Source organism: Desmodus rotundus, chromosome 9, assembly GCF_022682495.2.
Source record: "Desmodus rotundus isolate HL8 chromosome 9, HLdesRot8A.1, whole genome shotgun sequence".
NCBI lineage: Eukaryota > Metazoa > Chordata > Mammalia > Chiroptera > Phyllostomidae > Desmodus > Desmodus rotundus.
The window spans coordinates 39,770,224-39,787,695 of NC_071395.1; the positions used below are offsets into that span (position 1 = coordinate 39,770,224).

At 53.1% G+C, this 17,472-nt stretch overlaps 1 protein-coding gene across 2 annotated transcripts in view; it reads left to right on the top strand.

Moving 5' to 3' along the window:
- KDM4B (lysine demethylase 4B) overlaps nucleotides 1-17,472 on the top strand; it is a 128,275-nt gene that overhangs the window by 58,208 nt on the left and 52,595 nt on the right. For both annotated transcript variants that reach the window (XM_053930563.1, XM_053930564.1), the window contains exons 7-9: nucleotides 3,832-3,881; nucleotides 7,780-7,883; nucleotides 12,221-12,358. In XM_053930563.1, coding sequence (XP_053786538.1) covers nucleotides 3,832-3,881; nucleotides 7,780-7,883; nucleotides 12,221-12,358 — 292 coding nt within the window. The remainder of the gene's footprint in view (nucleotides 1-3,831; nucleotides 3,882-7,779; nucleotides 7,884-12,220; nucleotides 12,359-17,472) is intronic.

Genomic DNA, 17,472 nt, shown 5'->3' on the forward strand with positions numbered 1-17,472 from the left:
TTAAAGATATTTTTAGAGAGAGGGGAAGGGGGAAGGAGAAAGAGAAGGAGAAAAACATGTGTGTGGTTGCCTCTCGAGCACCCCCTACTGGGGACCTGGTCCGCAACTCAGGCATGTGCCCAGACTGGGAATCAAACTAGCGACCCTTTGGTTTGTAGGCCAACACTCAATACATTGAACTACACTAGCCAGGGTGGCTGTAGTTATTTCTTAACCATCATGTGGCTTTCCACAGGTCTTGGGTCCCCATGGCAGGGCCCAGGTTCTGGGCTCCTGTCTCTCCTGCTGCATCCCATGAACCTTGTACCTAGTCTAAAAACATGTTATTTTCTCATGAAGCCCTGGATGTGTGCAGAAAACTGACTCTCCACCAAGGGTGTCTGGCAGACAATGCCCGAGTTTGCCTCTTTTGGCCCCGTAGGCCATTCCACGACGTTAAACCAGAGTAACAGAGCCTGTCGTGTCCTGCTGCAGCCCCCACAGGGTCACCTGGACTGGTTGCCAGGATGCTGTTTCGACCATGCAGCCAAAGATACAAACCAAAGTTTCTGTGACCTTCTGGTTTAGAGTCATCCAGAAGTACTTTGGGTAAAAAACCTTCAAAAGCAGAAAGTAGGGAGGAGCTTTTAAATATGGAGATAAAGACACCTGTGGATGGGGGATAGCTCTGGAGAAAGTTCCAGAGGGGCAATTCTGGACTGGCTAACCTCAGGGCCAGGACTTGCTGTGTGTCCCAAGTGGTGGCCAACATGTCCCCTCAGAGGTGCCTGCTGTGACTGCCCTGGGCCACTGACTTACAGCCAGGCTCCCGCAGGCAGGGCCTGGGGCTGTGTCCAGAGGAACCTGGGTAACCCTGCACAGTGGCCTGTCCCTCTTGCAGCCTCCCCCAAGTTCTGCCTCTACCTCTGAAGCCCCTGGCTCTGTTCTTCCTCCCACTCTGCCCTATTCCTTTCTCCACACATGTCCAGATTGTTCCACCATGACCTCTGGGCAGGGCTGCAGCCTCTCCATGCCCTGCCACTGGTCTGGACTGAGCTGACTGCCCAGGGGCCCACCAGAGACACTGGGAAGGGGAATCATGTCGACTGAATCTGGGGTGGGACGTGGCCAGCCTTGGAGGAGGCGTGGGGGCTGATGTGCATGTAAGGGGACTCCAGCCTTGCTGGAGAAGACCACTTGTGCTGGTGGAGAGCAGCCTGGGGGCACCAGGGGAGGGTGTGAGCAGCACTGGGGCTGAGCTGGAGGAGGGAGGGAGGCCAGGGCACTGCACCCTATCCTAGCCCTGAGACACACAGGCACCCAGAAAAGGCCAGGCCAGAGCACACTGTGGTCGTCTGGCTAAGGAAACCACATAAGTATCCTCTGCCATCCAGCTTATGAGGGCTGTCACATATAAAGAGAGGCCGCCTGGAGTTGCAGGCTGGCAAAACAGATTGGTTTTCACCCTGAAGTGACCTTGCGGTGGGGACAGATCTCCTAGAGAGCAAGACAAACTGCCCCCATGTTGGTGACCAATACACTGACTCTGCTCTGTGACCCCGAGAACTCACTCACTAATGTCCAGATAGATGCTCCTTGCCCTGAGGTTAGCGAACACTCTCGTCAACCCCAACAGCTGCTGCTTTTTTTCCCTTTTATCCTTCCAGAGCCAAGCCTGAGAGTCAGGGATGACCCGATCTGGTGGCATGATGCTGGGTGGGACTGTGACAGGGTACCATGCACAAGGCTCAGCAGAGGGGGCCCCAAAGAGCCCTGGGGGCTTCTCTCCAATGACAAATGTCAGTCCCTGTTGGGAGGCCAGCTCTGTAGCTGGCTCACCGAGGCCCCCATGTCGTCAGGCTCACTCGGGGTCCCCAAAAGGCCATTCTTGGTGGGAGAGGGAACCTGTGGTGCACACATCCGGAGTTTCTCCCAGCCATTGAAGAGCGGTAGGACTAATAGCTACTGAGACAGTCTTTCCTGTCCCCCTCCTCCCCTGACTGGCTCATCTTCAGTGCTGTGTTGGTAAGTGGCAGTGGGGCTTCTTGGCACCACCAAGGCTGTCACTGGAGTGTTCCAAGCAGTGGGAGGCACTACTCACTCTGGCACATTGGAGCTCAGGAATCCCTGCGGCTTTGGCTTCCCATCCTTGAGTCCTTTCTAATCTCCCCAGGGCTGCTCTCCTGAATGCTCAGCCCAGTGTCCTGCAGTCTGTACTTTCCGATAACAGAGGAGCCACGTTCCAATGTATTAAACTTTTAACATCCACCAGATTCAATTAATCTAATCTTTACAACTCCCAATTACAGGCGGTAATTAAGTGAAAGCAGCATTGTAGACGGGGGATATTGCATTAATCATCACAGCCTTGGTGCCGGGAGTTAGTCCTTCCAGTCCTCTGGAGTCTTCCCAGAAGGGACGGAATGTTTCATTTCCTCGTCTGGGGGATGGAAATCCCACAAAGGTGCTTTGGATTGGGGTTAACTTTTATTGTTTTGTGTGATAAAAGGCCATTTAAAAAAGAGTAACCTCATCTTTGTCCAGACGATGGGAAATTTCTCTGACCACAGCAGGATCAAAGGGGCTGCGGCCATCTCCTCAAGGGCCCCGAGTGTGCCCAGAAATTAATTATTTGTATCCTGTTAGATTAGAGACAACACGGTGCTGAACTAATCGCCTACTCCCACCCCCCTTTATTTTATGAAAGAGGAATAATAAGCCTCTCAGTTGGAATGGGCTTAACCAGCGCCAGCATCTGGGCAATCGTCCATGTTCCGTGTGGGTACCCATTCTTTGCTGCCTCCCTGAGGGAGGGCAGGGGCAGTGGCCCCATGATGCATTGTCACATTTGACTCATTCCAGAATGTGAGATAGTGGCCATGTTTATTCTGGTACAGGTCTGTCCCCTCAGCACTATTGACATTTAGGGTCCAATCGTTCTTTGTGGGAGGCCATCCTGCGTACTGTGGGGGATTGAGCAGCATCACTGGCCCCTAACCACTCGATGCCAGGAGCACCCCCAGTCCTGACAACCATGGGGACATGGCCCAGTGTCCTCTGGAGCGGGAACAGGATCACTCTGGTTGAGGCCCACTTTTCCGGAGTTCCTCCTAGACAGACCCGGGCGTGCTCAGCACTTTGTGTCATGAAGGACTTGCGCTGCCTGCCTTTGTTTGAAAGTTGAGGTTTTCATCTTACCAAGTCCTCGGAGGGGGCGGGGGGGTGGCCTGTCAGTTGGGTCGGGGCTGTTCAGCACTTCCCCCGCCTTCCCATCCCAAGCCTCAGCATCAGCAGGATGTCTCTCTTGCTGTCTGTTTGCAAACTTCCACCTCACATATTTTTTTATTTATGATGGAGCCTCATAATCTTTCAAATGTAAAATGTGAAAAAATAACGAAGTAGATGACAGATGAAATTTTTCTCCTTCATGAAGCCTCCTTTGGCTTTCCCCTTTGGCTCCTGGGACTGGGAAGACAGGCTGGTAACACAAGGTGGCCAGGGTCCCCACCCCTACAGCTCCAGTCCAGTGCTTTTATTTTATGATTTTTGCTTTTTAAGCCTCATCGAGGTTTAGTGGGGCTTACCTAGGAGTGTCTCCACTCATGGCATTTGAGAGTGCCGTCACAACCCACTGGATCCCTGGTCCTTAGCCCTCCCGCCTCACCAACCCCTTCTGTGTGGGATTCCTCCCCTGCAAGCCCCTCACTCACCTCACAGCACGGACCACAGCTGCAGTCACCTCTGCTCTGTGTGGGAGCTGCGTGTCTCCCTGAGGCCAGACAGGCTCCCTGGGGACTCTCAAGTGCATGGTGACCACATGAGCTCACTTCTGACATGCCTTCCTTCCTATAGGTACGCCATCCCACCAGAGCATGGCAAGCGCCTGGAGCGGCTGGCGATTGGTAGGTGTCTGTGGCTAAGGGTGGGGGCCTAGGGCCTGGGGCCTGGGGCCTGGGACTGGGTAGGGTGAGGTGGGACAGGTGGGAGTGGGGGAGGCAGCAGTCATCCCTCCTGGGTTTCACTGTGTTGGGGTTTCAATTTCAGGGAGCTGCAAGATGTCACTGTCTTGTTTTACCATTTTCTTGCCCCCTGCGGCTTACCCTTTTCTAAATCTGTAAGTCTTTGCTCAGTCTTGAAAACAAGCAGTGAGGAGCAACCTCACCTGGGCCTCAGAGCTGCACGGTGACTTCAAGGCCCCTACCCTTTTGTGTAGGGTTTTGACTCACCTGGGCTCCCTCATCAAATGTTCCTTCCAGCAGCCACTGTCTCACCGCCTGTATTCAGACCCTCGCTGGGGACTCATGGGGCCAACGGATTTGTCAGGGATGGTCCCAGACTGTGTGTGTTGAGGGATGTGTAGAGACTTGCCAGAGGGTGCCAGAGGGTGCTGAGGCCCCTGACAATTCCGATGAAGGGACTGGGCAGGTGATCTTCCATTGCTCCTGTTCCTGGCACCCTGCTTTCTGTCCCAGTGGTCTAGCCCTCGCTTGTCACCTTGAGAGCCAGCCCGTCCCTCGAAAGCAGCACCCAGGTGGGGGTAGGGCAGGCTATGGGATTGTTTGAGAGCCACTCCAACAGCACAGGGCCCATCTGATCATCCCAACCCTCTGGGTCGCAGTGACAGGCAGCTCAACCCTCCCCGAGCAGCCTCAGAACCTTCTGGAAGCCATCACTCAGCATTGGTGCACGCTCCCTCACTGCTGGCTGCAGTCCTCTGGCCCCCTCCTCACACCTCACCAAAAAATGCCCATCACACTCTCTTCCCCTTTCCATTGGTGTTTTGACTTTGGAGATGGGAATGGTGGATCTTTCTGGGAAAATAGGGGCCTCCTGTCTTAGCTGCACTCAAAGAGTTGTGCGCCTGCTTGGCAAAAACTACATGCCAATGGCACAGGTCCTGAGAGTGGAGGAAGGGTGAGTAGGGCAGTGCCCCTCAGCCTCCCAGGTGGAGGGTGTCGGTGTTAACATTTCTGTCAGAAGCCTGAACCCTGTCCTTGTGAGACAGGCTGAGCCCTGTTCTCCAAAACATGCCCTCAAGGTAGGAATGCCAGTTACAGACAGCCCTAGTCAGGGTCGATTTCACCTCATTGTGCTCTAAAATAAAAGCAAATTTAAAATATTTTCCCATTATAAATACTTTTAATTATCATAAACTCAGTGAACACAAATTCTCTTAATTTTGTTGTAAACCTTAAACTGCTCTTTTAAAAGTTCTAATTAAAAATATAAAGCACCACAGATTCATTTGCTTATAGTTCTGGAGGTCAGAAGTCCAAAATGAACCTTATGGAGTTAAAACCCAGGTGTGGGCAGGGCTGGTCCTTCCAGAGGCTCCAGCGAGAACCGTTGCCAGCCTTTTCCGGCTTCTAGAGGTGCTGCATCCCTGGCTCGTGGCCCTTCCTCCGTCCTCACAGCCCGCAGCACAGCCTCTTCCAGCTCTGACTCTGCCCTGCCTGCCTCCTCCTTCTGGGGACCCTGTGATAACTCTGGGCCTCCAGGAAATCCAAGGTCATCCCCATCTCAGGGGCATTAATTTAATTCCATCTGCAGAGTCCCTCCTGCCAGGGAAGGGAACATAATCACATATTCTAGGGATTCGGACAGGGACCTCTTGGGTGGCCCCTGTTTGGCCTCCCACACCTACAGAGCCCGGGAGAAACATCTCTGGGCAGTCAGCGTGGACACGCTCTGGGCTCATGTGGCTGGCATCACCTGACCGTTGCCAACAACTTCTCTAAAATCCAGCAGTTAGCCACACCCGTACTGTTGTCCATTAATGCACCTTTTTACTGGAAAAGCTTTGCATGATCTGAGTGCAAGCTAGAGAACCTGGGTATGCTGTGGGGCCCTGGCTACCCCGGCTGGTGCCCTGGCCGCTCTCCCTGGAACTTGGCCACACTCCCTGCTCCAGTCCTGCAGCCAGGGCCCCATGGCCTATGTAGTTCCTGACTCCCAAGGACCTGTACAGCTGGTAGGAGGCTTAGTGGCCCAGGCAGGGAGAATAAGACCATGCAGGCTCTGAGGTCTATGGGAGACCACCCATCACTGCTTCTTGAAAAATAGGAACTTATTAAGTCACTCCTCAGCAGGGTGGAGCAGCTTCGGGAATTCGAGGAGCTGGTTTGCCAGCATTGGAGGAGGGTCGGGAAGCCTTAGTGAGGCCTTCCTCTAGAGCCCCTTGCATGGGCCTGCTCTCCTCTCCTTGGAGGAAGGACAGGGAGGTTCCAGGGCACATGAAGGCTGCCCTCTTTGGTGCCCCTTCCAAACTTTGTTGGGGGCAGGCGTATTCGACTCCATTATTGAGATGGGTGGAATGAGTTTGCGATTAATATGGAAAATGAATAGCTACAATCCAAATGGGCTCACTGGGAGAGTTGTGGAGCCCACAGAGCATTAATGTGTTGGCGCATTATTGGTGCTAATCACTTAAAATGTGTGCCTTTATTAGAGCTTTAATGAGAGCCACTTAAACTGTGCATTAAAAAGAGGAACTGCAGAGAGGCCGGCGGGCCAGGCGGCAGGCAGCCATAACTCTAATTGAAATGCTTTTAGTGCAGGGGAAAGTTGCAAGATTCAGTAATCTTTGCACTTTTCAGAAGCTTGCCATTGTGTCCTTGCAGCCAGGCTCCATCTGCCAGCCCAGAAAGCAGCAAAGCCCGCCCTCCCCATGTCAACATGTGTATGGGGCCATGTGCTTAGCACACATATGTACGCACACACACACACAATAATGTGTCCTTTTTAACCAGTGACACATTGAAAGTGTGCATCTCGGTCTGGGCCAGCTTCCAGAAGGATCCTTAGGCCGACCGCGCCACAGCGTCAGTCCTGGAGGCCGCTGGATGCTCGGGCGCATTCTGCACCTCATCCTCACTGATGCCTTGTGGCGGCTCTTCTTTGCCACCTCTTGGTGATGGTTTGTGATGAGGAGCCCAGCTGCCTTCTGGTGGAATTCTAGAACTTGCCTTTTTTAGCTACGGGGTGCAGGTGTCTTTGATTTGAGTTCAGCCAGCAAGTGGTTTTGGAAATGTCCCTGAACCGTATTAGTTAGAGTTTCTGAGCAGGTAGAGCTGATGGTCCAAGTTCCATTTGTTTACAAATATTACCTTAAGTTAGCTCCATGGTATGTAGTCTTGGACAAAAAGCATGCCCAAATGCGAGCTTTGTAAGAGAGGGTTAGGGACCTGAGCTGTGGATGCAGCCAAGGACTAGAGGCCTCAGGTGGGTCGGTTGATGGCCTGAGCCTGCGTCTTCTCACCTGTCCAGTGGCCATGGGGACTGCATGTGGGAAGAGCCAAGAGCAGAGCCTGGGAAACTCGAGTAGCCTCCTCTTTGTTGCAGAGTCGGTCATGGTGTGTGTGTGGTTGGGAGGGCACCACCCATTCCTTACCAATCACGGCTTGTCTGGTTCTAGAACATTAGCTTCTTGGGCTGGGCTCTCAGGTGGCTGAGTGACTGTGTGGATGCAGCTCAGTTGGTCGTCTGGAGGGGAAGTTTCTGTGCAGCCATGCCACACCCTGTGCCCCATGTGACTGCATGTGTGTTGTGGGTATGCGCCCTGTCACACGGACAGCTCTGGCTTGTCTTCTGTTCCATTTTCACGAAGTTAAGGCCAGGGAGTGTCACCATTGATGTCACCAGCAGGCACACGGCTATGTGATAGGGTCCATGTTTTTGGTTCCCTTGGAGCTACGGGCTTAAGCTCTAGGCTCTAACAGGAGGAAGGAGCTGCTCAGAAAGAGTTGTCCTGGCCCAGGCCCTGTCTCGGCCCTTACACTGATGCCTGTTTTTTCACTCCAGGGTTCTTCCCTGGGAGCTCCCAGGGCTGCGACGCCTTCCTGCGGCACAAGATGACCCTCATCTCGCCTATCATCCTCAAGAAGTATGGGATCCCGTTCAGCCGGGTATGTAGGAGCTTCTCCAGGAGGGGCTTCTGGAGTCTCAGGCCCAGATGACCACAAACATCCCAGGAAACTGACTTTTTAACCCTTAAGAACATTCTAGAAGAAGGGCAAGCCAGGGAAGAGCCATGCTGGCTGGGCAGTCAGTCTCCAATTCTTCCTGGTGGAGGACAATGGAATAGGGGAGAATCCAGTGGGGCCTTGATTTTCCCTCCCGCCCCCTCCCAACCCCAACCCCAAACCCAAACCCACCCCAAAACTAAATCTTAGGTTTGGCCAGTGGGTTGTCTCTCTGCAGGGTCCTATGGGGTCTGGGTTGGAGAGTGGATGGGCAGTTCCTACAGACTTTCCAGGAAGCTATGGAAGACTCCAAGGCCTGGGGCACGTCCCTTTCCTCCCCAGTAGGGGCTGGGTTCCTACCACTTCCTTCACCCTTGACCTCTGGCCCCGACCACAGCCCAGGACATATGGCCTTGAGAGAACAAGTACCTGTTTATAAATGAACTATCTGGGTCTCCCATGAAGGGGAGACTAAACTCATTTACTTTACTGCTCCAGGGGTGAAGGCCTATGATGAACAGGCCTAAAGCCAGGGAACCTGGTTGACAGAGAACCCCCTGCCTGTGAAGGTCAGGCAGCAGGGGGTGGGCACCTGAGGCCCCCAGTGGGTCTCAAGGGCACCTGGGGCTGGAGTTGGCTCTGACCTGGGGTTGGGCTCCCCAGCTGTGCACTCCAGGTAATTCCTTCTTGAAGGACAGGCCTCCTGAGCAGGAAAGTCTAGGCTTGAGTCCCTAGTCTGTCCAGGGAAGAGGCGTGTGCTGGGAGCCTTCCAGATGGGCCTGAGGGCCTGGGCTCCAACAGCTCCATCAGAATGACTTGGCAGGGGCAGCGGCCAGTTCCGAGGTCAGATGCTCACGCCTCGCTCTCACCTGAGTGTCAGCACGTCAGAGACTGCTTCCGACATTCCAGTCACACTGCCCGCAGCGTTAGTGCTGGGGTCCAGGGTTTGCTCTTTCTGCAGGGCTGCGACTGGGAAGCGCCTCCCAGCCATCGCTTGCTCATCAAGTCATGCACTATTTTGCATTTTTCTCTTCTGTCTTCGGTCAGAACACCCTTTGTTCCCAGGAACCTCATGGACAGATCCCAGCACTGCTTCCCTGTGGCTCGGCAGCAACATTCTCCAAAGCGGTGCCTCCTGGACAGGGATGTAGGGGTTGGTTGGCGGGACCCCCTCTTCTTCCCGCGGCCAGCAGGGCTCGGGCCTTTGTCTTTCGGCTCTGTAGATGCCCTGTCAGGGTTCGATGTGCACCCCTAATCTGAGTTCCTGGTGGTCTTCGAAGGAGTGACCCCACACTCCTCTTATAAATCTTTGTAGTTGTATTTACCTCTAGGAGAAAAGGCAGATCAATAGCAAGCTTTTTAAGAATTAAAAGTGTGTATTTCTGGAATCTGCCAATAAATGAGTTCCTCATTTATTCTGTGTGCACTTGCACAAGAAACCAAACTCCAGGCTTTCCCCATGACTGGTGCTGGGGGCTGGCACTCCCTTCACTCCTTATTACTTTGCCGCTCAGGCTATCCGTCATCCCCACTGCCTTGTAATTTACTGTCGGGATAATGTTGATGGCAGTGACATGGAGGACAGACACTGTGGGCTTGAAACGAAGCCACCAGGACGTAGATTTTCTGATGGGAACATAATCTTCTTGTCTTTACTGAGTGCCTCTTCTGTTCTAGGCTTTGATTTAGGGTGGGGGGTCAGGCCAGGGAAACTAAGCCCCAAAGTCAGCCTGAGCCTGGAGTGGGGGCACCTCCCTCACACCTGGGGTTGTCAGGCTTGGCATCCCTGGGACCTGGCTGTGCCCCCAGAAGGCTCTGTCCTCATGCTGCATGGAGCCATACCCTGGTGGCAAGAAAGGGGGTGTGCAAGTCGGTGCTGGAGCAAAAGTGAGATAGTACTTCCAGGATCTGCCCAAGTAAAATAAGGAAACCAGTAATCGTGTTAAAAAACCCCGAAGCTCTACGTCCTATGGCAGAAGCTGGCCCAGAGAACCCTGGCCATGGATGGGGTGGTGGGAACCTTGGGGATACGTGAGTGTTCACTCCCCCCATCTCCTACAGCATGCTTCATTCCCCGCACAGCTGTCACTTGGACAGGAATTTAAAAATATAACTTAATGCACACTGACTTCCCTTGATTGGTGCAATTCATTATTTGAAAAGAAAAATATCTTAGTGTTCTTAAGGGCTGGCTTTTCTCCAGGCTGTGTCAATTTTGATTGATTTTTGACTCTGTGGTTGGCTTCTGGAAGTCTCCCCACCCATCCCTCCTGCTACCCATTCTCCCCCAACCAGGATTTGACATCTCACTGGTACTTAAACGAATCCAGTGATTTCTGCTCATCTCTCTGGGGGCATAAGTAAAGATCAGCGGGCCTGAGAACCCCTACAAATCAACAATAAAGAGATGAACGGCAAGATAAATAGGGAGTGGTGAAGTCTTGAACAGATTTTGCACAAGGAGATGTATGCACAAACCAACCTGGTGTGACTTTCTGTGGATTTCAGAGAAAGGTGATCGAAGCCAAGAGGAGATCCCACTGCACACGGCCAGGTGCTGAGAGGGGATCAGAGGGAACTCTCACCCACTACTGGTGGGGGTACAAATGGGCAACCTCTGTGGAAAAGCACTTGGCGGTTTCTTGGACATGTGGCTGTGCACCTGCCCCGAGACCCTGAGGCTCCTCTTTCAGGTCTTATTCAAAAGGCACGCAGATTATGTCTGAGAGAAGACTGGCCCACAGGCATTCCCAGCAGCTCTACTCACCAAAGCCCCAAAGTCTGTCCACAGGAGAATGAGCGCTAGTGATACATCCCTGCCACAGAATTCCCTTTAGGAACAAAAAGGAGAGAAGGACCGATGTGCACCTGGGTTGAGTGAATCTCGACGAGCAAAAACACCAGACACCGAAGTACAGATGTCTGATTCTGTTTATGTGAAACCCTAGAAAGAAACGTGATTCATGGTGCAGAAAGCACACTGGCGTGAATGGTACAGGGGCACTTCAGTTCCCAGGGTACGTGAAATGCTGTTTCTGTCTGGGGCGGTGGTTACTCAGACTCTGCACAAGCTCTGTTCTGTGCCTTCTACTGACTAAGTCAAAGAAAAGACAGGCTCCCCTGACTTCAGAGAGTTGCTCCCATGCCACCAGCCCCAGCTGCCACAACTGTGGGTTGGGCCAGCAGCCCCACTTCCCCAGTCCCGGAGAGTGAGTGCTAATGATGCGCACTATTATTTGTGGTCTGTCTTTGGGCACAGTCGTCTCTTGGAGTGCTTGGTTGATGGGCACAGTGGCAGAGTGGCAGGGGGTAGTGAAGGTGGTCATGGGAAGTGTTCCCTCCCTGGATGGGGAGTGTGAGGCTGCAGCCCCCACCTTTTCCTCCAGGTTTCAAGTGGTGGTTTCAGAAGCATCAGTCTGGAGTCATCGTGGGCCCCACCCTGTCACTCATGCCCAGCTCCTGGGATTGGAATTGCTGTTTCAGTGTCTGGTTGTCCAGACCATTTGAATAGGTCTAGAGACATCAGCTTTCTCTTTAGAGCTCTGACCTTGACATTGTTTACCCGCACATGCTGATGTACTTCTTCGGTCTCCTTGACCTCATTTGGAAGGCCCCACCTCTTGGAATAGAAAGGACAGATTCTGTGCTTATGTTGGCGAGGGGACTGAGGTCATCTAGGGGCGGGTCACTGCACTGTGTGTATGCTCCGTCCTGCGCTCAGAGGCTCTGCAGCTGCCATCAGTGCCGTCTGTCCCCCTGATGTATGGAAACATCCCACAGTGGGCAGGAAGTGTGACATGGCCACCTTCCTCCAAAATGGGAGATCCCCTCCCCTCACCAAAAATACGTGCCTAGAATGGTAGCACCCAGCAGTCCCTCTGTACCTGCAGTTCACCCCTCTGAGGAGTGCTAAGTCCTTGTCACCTCGGGGCTCCAACTAGGCTATGGTGCGCAGCGGCTGGTAGTGAGCTGTTGACCTGGCCGCTGCCATACCTACTTTATCAGCCACGTGGGAAGTTGGCTGGAGTTTGCGAAGTTAGGTGGAGCCATCTCTCACTTGGCAGACTCCATTGGCTTCTGAAGTCAGGGCCCCCTGGCACTCCTTGGGAACTCCTTGAGCCCACATCCCCCTTCTGTGCTCATTGGTGACTCCAGGTGTTCTTTGCCACCAGCCTGTCCCTGCCCCGGGCCAGATGTGGCTTCTGGTCCATGAGCCACGCACAAACCCCTCTTCCTTCTAACTCTGAGCCCCCCTCACCTGTTGGACTCTTTTTCCTCAGATCACGCAGGAGGCCGGGGAGTTCATGATCACCTTTCCCTATGGCTACCATGCCGGCTTCAATCACGGATTCAACTGCGCCGAGTCTACCAATTTTGCCACCCTGCGGTGGATTGATTATGGCAAGGTGGCCACTCAGGTAAGTGCCCTCAGACACAGTGAAGGACTCTAAATGGGGGGCTGGTCCCTCGCAGCTGGCTTTTGGGGCCCAGGCCCCCACTTTCTATCCGCGTTTGTTTCTGGGACCTCAATGAACTCGTCCCCAGAACATTTGTCACCCGGAAGAATGGGGACAAGCCCTGAGTGGGATGGGTGTGTGTGTGGTAGATAGGGCCTGGGCAGGCCTGGGGCCAGGGGCTCCCCATCTCCTGGAGGAACCCCGACATGGCAGACCCTGCACTCTCTGGGCCTGAGGGCTGCCTGCTGTGTTGTCAACCTGGGAGGATACTGAGAAGTGAGGAGACCCCTGGTTTTTTCCCCAGTACTTTGCCATTCCTGGTCTCCAAGGGCTGATTATCTGCCAGAAGATGTGACATCTGAACTGAGTGCTTGTTCTGAAATTCTCCTAGCTCTGAGTGCACCCGTCTTTGTGGTTTTGATTGACAGCTTGGAGGGTATGGCAAGTCTATGGAGCTGTTGGGTGTGGAGCTGGGTTGTGCCTGCCTCATCTTCTTCCTCTTGCTTTTCTCCCCCTGGTGGCTTTGGAGGTCCGGGTGACAGGATATACACAATACTCATGACCTGCAGGCCTACCCAGTCAAGTTGGGGATGATAGGACCTTGGAGGGAGAAGCCGGAAGGAGGACTTTTGGGCCGGCAGCAGGCCCAGCCCTTTCTCAGCGGCCGGTGCCAGGGGCCTCCCTCCCAGGACTGCCACTGGAGCCATCGATGCCTGTCTCGTCTGGCCCAGAGGAAGATGGCAGGCTTCTCCCATCAGGGTGGACTCGCACCAGTCTGCCCCTGCTCACGGGTTTCAGCCCCTTCTGGTCCTCTGTCTCCATGACAAAGACAAGCCAGCCATTTGCGGGCCTTTCCCTCTGGCACTGAGCACACGGACATGGAGAAGCCCCTCCAGCTGGGTGAAAAATGGGGCATTTCCTGTCAGCCTCTGAGACTTCTGAGTCTTGGGTTCTGCCACAGAATCACTCAGTTGTTCCCAGTCAGGACACAGGGGCAGGACAAACCGTGTGGTCACTGTGGACGGAGTATACCTGGAACCTAGACCCCTGCTCATGTAGCATTTTCTAAACTGAGACCTTTACAAAAAGGGTCTGAGCTGTGATGTTCAGTACAGTGGCCACTGGCTACACACGGGTGTCTGGTGTTGAGGTGTGGCCCCATTGCGTGGAGATGCACCAGGAGCACAAACACGCACAGTGTCTGAGACCCGAGTGTGACAAAAAACAGGAAATATCCCACCAAAACCTGTTTATGTTGGTTATGTAGCCTGATATTTTCATGTGGCTTGGGTTATACAAAATGTATCATTAAAGTGAGTGTCACCTGTTTCTTTTTACTTTCTGAATGTGGTGACCACAAACATTAAGGTCACGAAGGTGGCTTGCATTACATTTCTATTGGAAAGTGCTGTTCTAGACAAATCGGCTAGATTTTATTTTTCTAATTACTGTGTTTTTCGGACTATAAGATGGACTTGCCCCACAAATTGGGGGGGATGTAAGTCCAAATGTAGCTTACCTGGCTGGGGGCAGGGTGGGTGATGGAGCGGGTTTTTTTTTCCTTTTTTCTTCCTCTAAAACCTAGATGCATCTTATGGTCCAGTGCGTCTTATAGTTCGAAAAATATGTTATCTGTTTTTCTGGCTTTACTATTTCAGCACAGTGTAGAAAAGGAAATGGGTTTTGTAGCAAGGAAGATGGGGGAGGCACTTCCAGGATTTAAAAGCATTGGGCTTTTTATACTTAATTCAGAAAATCGTGGTGGGATTGTCACAGACAGAGACCCTGCGCATCACTAAAAGAGGAGACATGAATGTCAGGATTTTCCTGTTTGATGTAAAGGAGTAAATACCCGGGGCATGTGGTTGTGTGGTTTGCATTACGTAGGGACACCATGGGTGCTAAGACTCAAGGCAGAGATAATCCTCAGGACCTGCCTGTACTGCGCCTGCCCACCTCGGTGGGACTGAGGTGGAACCATGAGCCTGGGGGCCAGGCTTGTCCTGGGGAGGCTGTTAGAGCTGAAACGGAGCAGGGCCAGTGGGGACTGCTCAGATATTATAAGCTATTTTGGGTTCCGCCCATGTTCACAAACAAGTGACATTTGGGAAGTACAGAGCCTTAGATTGGGCCTCCACGCTTACATTGCCAGGCAGCGTAGCGTGAAATTACTGAACAAGCGGCCTGTGGCGCTCAGAGTAAGCTGAGGTTCGGGGCGGGTGACCGGGCACGGTGTGGGGCTCCCTCGGAGAGCGGGCGGGCCTGACTGGCCCAGCCCCTGCAGCAGGAAGGCAAGGGGTTCAGCCGGGGAATGACCACTGGCTACCAGGCGTCCGTGTGTGGCAGCCCTGGATGTCACCTCTCAGGCTTTGGGGTGCTGAAATGGGGCAGCCATTCCTGACTCTTGCAAGCTCTGCTGCTCCTGTAACTAGTCTGGACTGCAGAGACCAGCAAGGCGCCTGACCTTACAGATAATAAGCTGAGGCACGGCAGAGGCAGGACCGCGGACAAGCCGGGCCATCCTTCAGGTTGGCTGGCAATCACTCCCCACCCCACCAGTGGATGGGTGACATCTACCCACAAGGGCCCATTGGCTACAAGAGCAGGGAATAGTGAGCAGACATTTGATTTCCTCTAAAAGGGGGTTCCTTTAGCCAAATACTCAAACCTAGTACCCAGCAGCTCCTGCAAAAACCCACCCTAATCAATGGGTGGCCCATCTTCCTCACAGTTTCTGGACCACAAGTTCCCATCACTGCTGTGCTTCGAGGGCTGTGGTGGAGTGTGGGTGGGGCTGGGCCTCCATCTGGAGAGCTGGGCATCACCAGCAGTAAACAGCAAGGGCTCCTACGTAATGACTCAGAACGCAAGCCAGTCTGTTGGGTGAGCAGAGGGGACCTGGGACCCCAGAGGAGGAGGTAGGGATTACTGGATGATTTTTTTACAGCTTCAGGGTAGGGGTTGGGATCATCTTGCCAGCTTCATCCATCAGCTACAGAGACTTGGAACTGACAAATACACATTGTTGAAAATTAGAGAATAAGGCAAATAGAAAGAAGGGGAAACAAGACCTTAAATTTCTACTCAGCCATAAAAAAGACCGAGGCTCTAACACCCACTACATCGTGGACGGGCCTTGAACACATGGTGCTCAGTGAGAGACGCCAGACACAGAAGGCCACACAGTATGTGGTTCCATGTATGTGACATGTCCAGAGCAGGCACATCCAGCTTTGATGGGCTGCTGGTGGGCCCTAAGGGGCAGCCTCCACAGGGTGTCTCCCATCAGCTGGATGTGTGTGTCTTTAGATGTAGCATTCCTCCCTTTCAACACGTGCTTGGTGGTTTCACACATAGGGCTAGTCATTGGACCGCTAGTTACAATAGTGGAAAATCTATGTCTGTGACCAGATTGGATGAACCCATGGGGTATTATGCAGCCATGAAAAGGGGTCCACTAGGTTTATTGGTATAGAAAGATGCATATGGCACTTTGAATGAATAAACAGGTTTTGGACCATGAGATACAGTCCTATTTTGTGAACGGGATGGGGGTGGGGGTAGGGGAATTTGCCCAAGTATTGGTAGATGTTAGATATATGTGGTAAAATTTGGCATGCCTTTAAAATATACACTAATTCTCAATATGTTTCTGTCTTTTTCTACAACTTAAAAAAAAAAGCCAAGTGTAGCTTTTGCGGGGGGTGGGGGTGTTGGAGTGGTCTTGGCCCTTCCCGGGTACTCCCTCATAAACCCCTGGAGCCCCTCAAGGTGGAAGGGTTTTGTTGTTGTCATTGCCTTTAGCAGTCGTTTGTTGGTTTGTTTTTAAAACGGGAATAAAAAGTCAAGCTGAAACCACAAGGACCTAACAGCAAGTCCAGCCCTGGCTGCTCTGAGCTGGGCTTTCTTCTCTCCCATGCCCTGGCCTGGAGAGAGGAAAATAGAGCGTCTCGCACAAACCTGGCCCACTGAACACCTTCCGTGTGTTTAGGAGGGAGTCCCACAATGAGCTGGGGCTGCCGGCCAGCAGGGAGAGGGTGAGAGTGCAGAGCTGGCAGGCCCTGGTGGCCCAAGGGCTCTATGGGGTCTGAGGTCAGAGTAGGCTGCAGGCATGTCCCTGAACCAGCCACACTCATCACCATGTGCCCCTGTGGTCACATGCTGCTGCTTTTGTTTTATTTCGAGTGACCTTCTTCCTAAGAGCAACATCTCCTGGGTGGTAGCTTTCTCACTGTCTGTCCCTGCCCGCCCCTCCCTCTCCCTCTGCCTCTCCCTCTCTGGTTTTACTGATATAAGCAACAAGCATCAGTCTCCGACTCTGGGCCTCATGACCTTGCGAGGACCAGAGAGAAGGAAAGACTTTGCTAAGGTCACAGCAGTAAGAGGGCCAGACCTTGAGTGTCCTCAGCCTTCTTCTGTCTCCCTCACCCCTCTTGAAGGCCTGTGCCTGTGCTGGGTGCAGGAGACACCCTCCCCGCCCTAAGTGTCTCCCAAGCTAGCGGCCTCCTCCTAGTGGGTGTCTGGTGCTCGGCTGGGTTGTCTGAAGTGGCCTCTGAGGGCGGGGGCTGCTTGATTCAGAGAACGATTCCTGGCACAGGCTCAGATGGTGGTCTTTGCAGTGGGATTACCAATAGGGAGATCAAAGGATTGCTTCATTCTCACTCAGGGAAAATAAAATGTGCACGTACCAGCCTTTTTAGGACGGAACTCAAATTAGTCCTACAAGGCTGCATGCCTCGTTGGATTAGCCTAGCGTGGCCCTAGCTGCTTTCTAGGTGGGTGGTTCTGGGCAAAGCCTGACAAGAACCTCTCCCCTCCTTCATGGGCTCAAGGCTGTGCTAAAAGAGTTGCCTGCAGAATTAAAGAGAGTGAGAGAGGTTTAAAACCCAGTTTGCAAGGCCAGCAGCCTGGCTGCACTTAACTCGTTTTCCGACAGCTGTCTGGGCTCTGCCTGCTGAGCGCACAGCCTCCCTGGAAACGTGAGCTCCCTCCCTCCCCCAGGAGGCATCAAGCAGGGAGGATGTCTGGAGGTGATCCTAACTCCCTCCACTCCCGAATCCAGGGTGGGGGCCTCT